Source organism: Macrobrachium nipponense, chromosome 28 (assembly GCF_015104395.2).
Source record: "Macrobrachium nipponense isolate FS-2020 chromosome 28, ASM1510439v2, whole genome shotgun sequence".
In the NCBI taxonomy this organism is placed as follows: Eukaryota; Metazoa; Arthropoda; class Malacostraca; order Decapoda; family Palaemonidae; genus Macrobrachium; species Macrobrachium nipponense.
The window spans coordinates 9,057,294-9,063,491 of record NC_087217.1 but is presented as its reverse complement, the minus strand read 5'-3'; the positions used below and the strand labels follow the sequence as shown (position 1 = coordinate 9,063,491).

At 37.2% G+C, this 6,198-nt stretch overlaps 2 protein-coding genes across 2 annotated transcripts in view; both read left to right on the top strand.

The window, feature by feature from the left end:
- The window catches only part of LOC135201898 (cuticle protein 8-like), a 7,231-nt gene extending 6,198 nt beyond the window's left edge, over positions 1 to 1,033 (top strand). The window contains exon 4 of the mRNA XM_064231196.1: positions 817 to 1,033. Coding sequence (XP_064087266.1) covers positions 817 to 936 — 120 coding nt within the window. The 3' untranslated portion in view covers positions 937 to 1,033. The remainder of the gene's footprint in view (positions 1 to 816) is intronic.
- A 3,099-nt stretch (positions 1,034 to 4,132) lies between these two features.
- Positions 4,133 to 5,918, top strand: LOC135201277 (cuticle protein 19-like). The gene is made up of 4 exons (XM_064230151.1): positions 4,133 to 4,258; positions 4,666 to 4,746; positions 5,027 to 5,164; positions 5,682 to 5,918. The coding sequence occupies exons 1-4, from the start codon at positions 4,235 to 4,237 to the stop codon at positions 5,802 to 5,804; spliced, it is 366 nt and encodes a 121-aa protein (XP_064086221.1). The 5' UTR covers positions 4,133 to 4,234; the 3' UTR covers positions 5,805 to 5,918.
- Positions 5,919 to 6,198: the final 280 nt, after the last annotated feature.

Genomic DNA, 6,198 nt, shown 5'->3' with positions numbered 1-6,198 from the left:
TCAGACCAGATGCTGTGAGCGTGCATATGCAATATCAATCAGAGAAATTTACATCTGTAAGCAGATGTATAAAATTCGAAAGACAATGTTTCAACTTTTACTTCTAAAATTTCTGGCGCAATTTCTTTTTCAAATTTATAATATTTAGGACTCTTATCCTTACTGGTATTGAACCTTGGTGATTCAGCCTGGTTTTAGTTTAGTGATTGAACTAATTCTAGTTGTATTATTTTTACAGGTTCCAATCCCCTATACTTTCAACTATGGCGTCAGTGACAATTACCACGGGACGGATTTCGCTCATAACGAAGATTCAGATGGCAAAGTCGTCAAAGGATTGTATACCGTCCAACTTCCAGACGGTCGCAAGCAAACGGTAGATTAATTCAAAGCCATGTTGGTACCTGCCACAGGGAACGGACACCCCTCGTTAGGAATCTGCAAATATTACAAATAAATAAGACTTCAGTATCGAGATCACGATCAAAGACCTCGCATAGGGAACTATAAAAGTAGCTGATCAGTTTTACCGAAAAGCTGAAGTGCTGGAGTTTTGAGTTATAGTTCTTCTAATATACCAATGAAATCTTGAGATCAAATGTATTAATACTAGAGGATGTTTAGTGTCATTATGACGGAGGATTTCCTTCTAAATTTCAAGTTCAATTCCTCTAAATTTCATGCTTCATAAGATTCAAGTTTAGTTAAAAGAACAAAAGAGAATCTGCTAAAAACCTATCACGGCCTTTGTTTACTAAGTTTAGGACACTTAAAATTAGTCTTCGAAGTGAGAGAAGAAATTAATTTATTTTTCAGGTCAAGTATGTTGCTGATCACCTCGGCGGTTTCCAAGCTGAAGTAAGCTACCAAGGAGACGCCCAGTACCCCAAAGAATACGGACCTCCGGTCACCTTCAAGCCCAAATCTTACCATTAAGGAGCATCAACATCACCTACCACTTCGTAACAAACCCAGAAACCGTTAAAACGTGCAGTTTCTGCTAGTCACTGTTATGAGTTTTTCATGAATAAATGTTTCAGTTGAGTTTTCACAAATCGATTTTATTTTTACCCTTTGCATTCATTACATAAATAAAATATCGAAATCATCATTGCAACTCTTTATAATCCCGGCATATGGGATTCTTTTATGCATTCCAATTATTACTTCATATTGTTATGAGTTGTCATTCCAAAGGCCCAAAGATAAAGATCTCTCTGGCCAACGGGGTTGTAGCAAAATCACTTAATATAAAGCAAACACAGCGTAAAGATGGAGCATGAAGTTAAGAAAAAACTCGGGAAAACCTAATTCCAAAATACTTACCGACTTACCAATAGCATTAAGAGGGGTTGAGATCTCTATACTACCTGGGTATTGCTGTTCATCATTAACAATGCATTCCAATAAAAGAGGTTCAAGTGGCTAAAATAATTGTAGATAGCTAAAGTAACTGTATAACTATTTGACTGAACTCGCTTCTTAAATCTATTTCTCCTCTTCTCTTACTCACCTTAAAATACACTGGAACAATTGCAGTGTCTTTCACTTATCCTAAAGTGGGAGCAATTTTAAACGACTCATTTCCCAACCAAAGTGCTTCTTCAATTGTAAATATCGGCAACTGACATCAACGAAGCTGATTGAGAATGGCTGAAGCTTACGGTGTTAACCACCCATAGGTTACAACGATCAAAGCTATGTATACCTTGACAACGATATAATATTTACGGTCCTCACAGTGTATTTTCCTTGAAGTGGCAGGATTTCGTTGGCTGCTTTTATCGCCCAAAAGCGCAACTTCCTCTGTAACTAATAGCTTTACTTTTCTAAACTTGGTATTATCATAGCTCAGTATGGTGCTACCTCAGTGCTTTTCGAATGACCTACCGACATTCTTTCACGCTTTTCCAATCTCCGTATAAGAGTTAGGTTTAACATAAAAACTTGATCATCGCCATTATACTGTAAAAAAAAAAAAAAAAAACATGAACGGTATTTTTGGGAATATCTTTAAAAAACGGCAAATAACTGAGTAAAGATTGTGTATGCAATAGTTAATGGTAGATTCAATACGCGGAATGTGAGAATTATGCACAAATAACCACACTTACAGGTATGCAGGCATAACAGTTTTTCACGAGAAGTAAGTGGTTCGAAGCTAAATTATCTAAATGCAAAATCTGTAATATATGAAAGAGGGAATAAAGCTTTTCGTCAATCCTATGCTTTATAAATTCTTCTATCTTTATATATGAGATGCCTGAGATCACTGTCGTGACTAAAACCAAGATCCTTACTCCACTTTACATTTACTTGTCGACAGATTCCCTAAATCGGCCACTTTCTACAAAAGGAACCAGTTTGCTTAAATTACAGAAGCACTGGACCCTCCATCATTCATGTATATATCCGCAGATCACGCTGATTGCCTCAAGAAGGTTATGTACTATCAAAACCAGATGGCCATCTGCAACACCGAGAATTATCATCAACAAAAATAGATGCATGAACTAAATCACAGATAAGATGATACACCGATGAAGTGAGATGATGTTCGACATGAGTGGTTTAGCTATCTCTTCAGAGGATGACTTATGGTCGACTTACACAAAGCTGACATTGTACTGACACACTTTTACATTATTTCTTGAGCAGTTCAGAAACTATTAGCAAACTAGCAAAATGTCACCCGTTTATCAATAAAGGTATAAAAAAAAACTATAGGTCAGTTCGGTAAATACGTCAGTATGGTTCGTCGACTGTTTTATAGATGAAGCCGACATTGAGCCAGCAGGAAAATTTGCACACATACGGTCCATAGATGTAAGAATGAGTTGAAATGACTATAGGGTGTTGTGCGCGCGCGTGGGCTCGAAAAGCCGAGAGAAAACGTCAAAAAAAGGAGCACAACAATTTTGATTATCAAGAATCACCTATATATATTGTACAAGCCAGGAAAGACGTGCTGTCAGGCTTATCATTCCACAACTTACCTCTATCTCTTTATTTATTTCTAAAGGTAAGATTATCCAAGGGAAGTACTTCAATTGGCATAAATGACAGAAAAGTCACAGTCATGATGAAGCTCACAATAGTAGAATCCATTCGCAAACCAGTGAAATATATGGGCCGGCAGAGGCTAGCGATGGAGCGGAAAATTAAAAATACAATGTAAGTCAAATACACAGAAACATTACTGGAATATATTTTCATCTAATCGTCCCAGAAACCATATTAACGACAAACTATCATCTAAATGTACAGTAAAAATCTTTACCATCTGCCATAACACCAAATACTCTTCCTCAAGTCAACATGAAATGTGGCGATCCACTTATGGTATTCTATTGTCAGCGAAAAAAAGTTTCAAATTTTGAATTGCAGAGATAATCGAAAAAACAGACTGTCAGTATGAAATCATGAAGGCAGGCAAAAAAGGAAAAAAAATTCATTTTGGTATCTCTCTAATATTTATTATTAGAGACATACCAGAATAAAAAGTCCGTCTCCTGTAACGAGAATAAAAAGTCCGTCTCCTGTAACGATAATCAAATACATTGTAAGACAAGCGACAAAAGGTCTGAAACGCCTCAGATATCAACGACGAAAGTCACTGCAGTTGGCAGTACTCTTAAAAATACTTCAGATCAGTAGCTACGGTTACTGACATTAATTATTAGGAATCTTTGAACATCTTTCTCCTCATCTGGCATTTCGGGCTTTCCTCTACATGCCCATTCACAGGGTATCTTTCTATAAATTTTGTTGCCCACTTAGACAAGCCCATTAATTTCATAATATACCCTTTATTTCTTTTCTCCGATGCCAAAGATAAATATGATCTAAGTCGTAGAGGAAATTGATCAACTTGTTCGCTAATCTGATCATCAGCGTCGAGAGAAAACAGAACAAAAAATAAAACGTCCACAAACAAACCTATAAATAAAGAACAGACCGCCCACTTCACGTTTTCTCTCACACAAATTCACTTCTCGAAAATGACTTACACAATTCAAACATGCATACTGAGAGAGAGAGAGAGAGAGAGAGAGAGAGAGAGAGAGAGAGAGAGAGAGAGACCGATTAATGAGTATAAAAGGGACTGGGAAAGTGTCAAGAGCATCAGTCACTTCAACCGGCTCTCTCCAAAAGCAGCTTCTGTTCAGTGCCATCAGAAGTTTAACTTTGTTTTCAATTGACTTTTAAAGTTGAGCATATCGTCTCATAAAGGATGTTCCACGAAATGCTGAACAAGGTAATTTTGTCGCGTCTCCTCTTTCATCTGATACCATGCCATCATTTCTGAAGTTATATTATCATGTACATTTACCGGGAACTATGTATACTGAAGTTCATGAAAGAGAGAGAGAGAGAGAGAGAGAGAGAGAGAGAGAGAGAGAGAGAGAGAGAGAGAGTGTTTTGTAGTTATGTGCCAAACCTGTGAGGAGAGTATCAAGTTTAAAATTTTTGTTATTGTCCACTTAAGAAACTCTTGGAAAATTGGCAATTGATATCAATTGCCTAGTACAATGATAATTGAGTGCTGATTATACAAGACATTCAATAATGTAATCTACGTCACTTTAAGTGGCAGATTTCTTCCGTGTAACCTAAATTCAAATCTTTCCTCGTTTTTTATTTATTCATTTTATTTTTGTGCAGGTGACAGTTCTTGCATTCCTAGTGGGGCTAGCAGTCGCCTTCCCAACAGACCCATACGCACCTCCGGTACACTACAAGAGCGTGAGTTTAAAAGTGTTCTGCTTTTGATACCATTTTCATAACAGCTACTGCAAGATCTATTATCCGACTTCTTTACAATATCTTTATGGTTCATAATTGCATGCATTTTTGCGCGTCAGCCAACAGAATGTTTCCATTTGATTCTAGCAAGCATGATCAATCAAGGTGAAATTTTGTAATTACAGAAAACAGAAACGAGAAAATATTTTCATCTGTACTACTGCCACATGCACTCATTCAATGCGTTCAATGGCTGAAGGTTTCTTTTCCTATGTTGCAGGTTCCAATCCCTTATAACTATGCCTACGGAGTCAGAGACAACTACCATGGAACAGACTTCGGCCACAACGAGGACTCCGACGGCAAGGCAGTCAAGGGATCATACACTGTGCAACTTCCCGACGGACGCAGACAGACGGTAGGCACATTCTGAAGGGAAAGTAAAGAACAAAGCCTTTTGTTCCATTATTCAAAATTGGCTTACGTTTTTACGGAATGACCAAAAAGGCCATAAACAGGACTTGCAAGTCTCCACAGAATGTTAAGCCCACCTGTAATATTTAAAAACCCGGCAACGAAGGGATACCAACTTTAAAATCTGACACTAGGCATATTTATGAAAAAATAAATGACCTGGAGGTTCACTTTGTGTCTATATGTATCAGAAAAAAAAAAACTATCCAAATAAATAACTTGAAAAATGATCCATGTCATATGTACATGAAATCTATAAGAAGCTGTAGTAATCTTTTGATCTAGACATACTACGCTGCCTCATTAAATGCAAGAAATACCAGCTGATAATCACTCTTCTAAATGTGGAGCAATTGACATTTTGCCTTACTTGTTATGCAGCATTTTTAAACCATTGATTTTCAAAATTGTAAAAAGCTAAATATCTCAAATGCTCTCATTATTCATTCTCTTCCCTTCAGGTAAACTACATTGCCGACCATTTCAACGGTTTCCAAGCTGAAGTGAGCTACCTGGGAGAGGCCCAGTACCCACATGAGTACGGACCCCCAATCACCTTCAAGCCCCAGTCTTCTTATCACTAAAATTCTCTTGTTACGATCTATCGAGTGATCTCGGCGCCGTTGTACATGTTGTTGTGATTTTTATTTGTTATTTACATTTCCGAAATAAAATAGGCTATAGTTGAATTTCTTAAATTACGTATAACTTCTACCTCTACATGGTGGGACTGATGAAGAAACATACATGAATGTATGTATGGTTGCTAAATGAAATAAACGCACATAAGTTAGTTAGAGCAAGAATACAAGGTCATGCTGCAAATTGAATTATTTTAATGGCCCAGCTAATATGGGACTAGTAAGACCTTGGAGGAGTAAGACATAGCCTATAACGTTCTTTGCATGGTTCCATCTAGTTGCCGAGTCGTTCAATTTTGCCGGTATATACTACTCGAACTCCGTTTTACCCTATAAC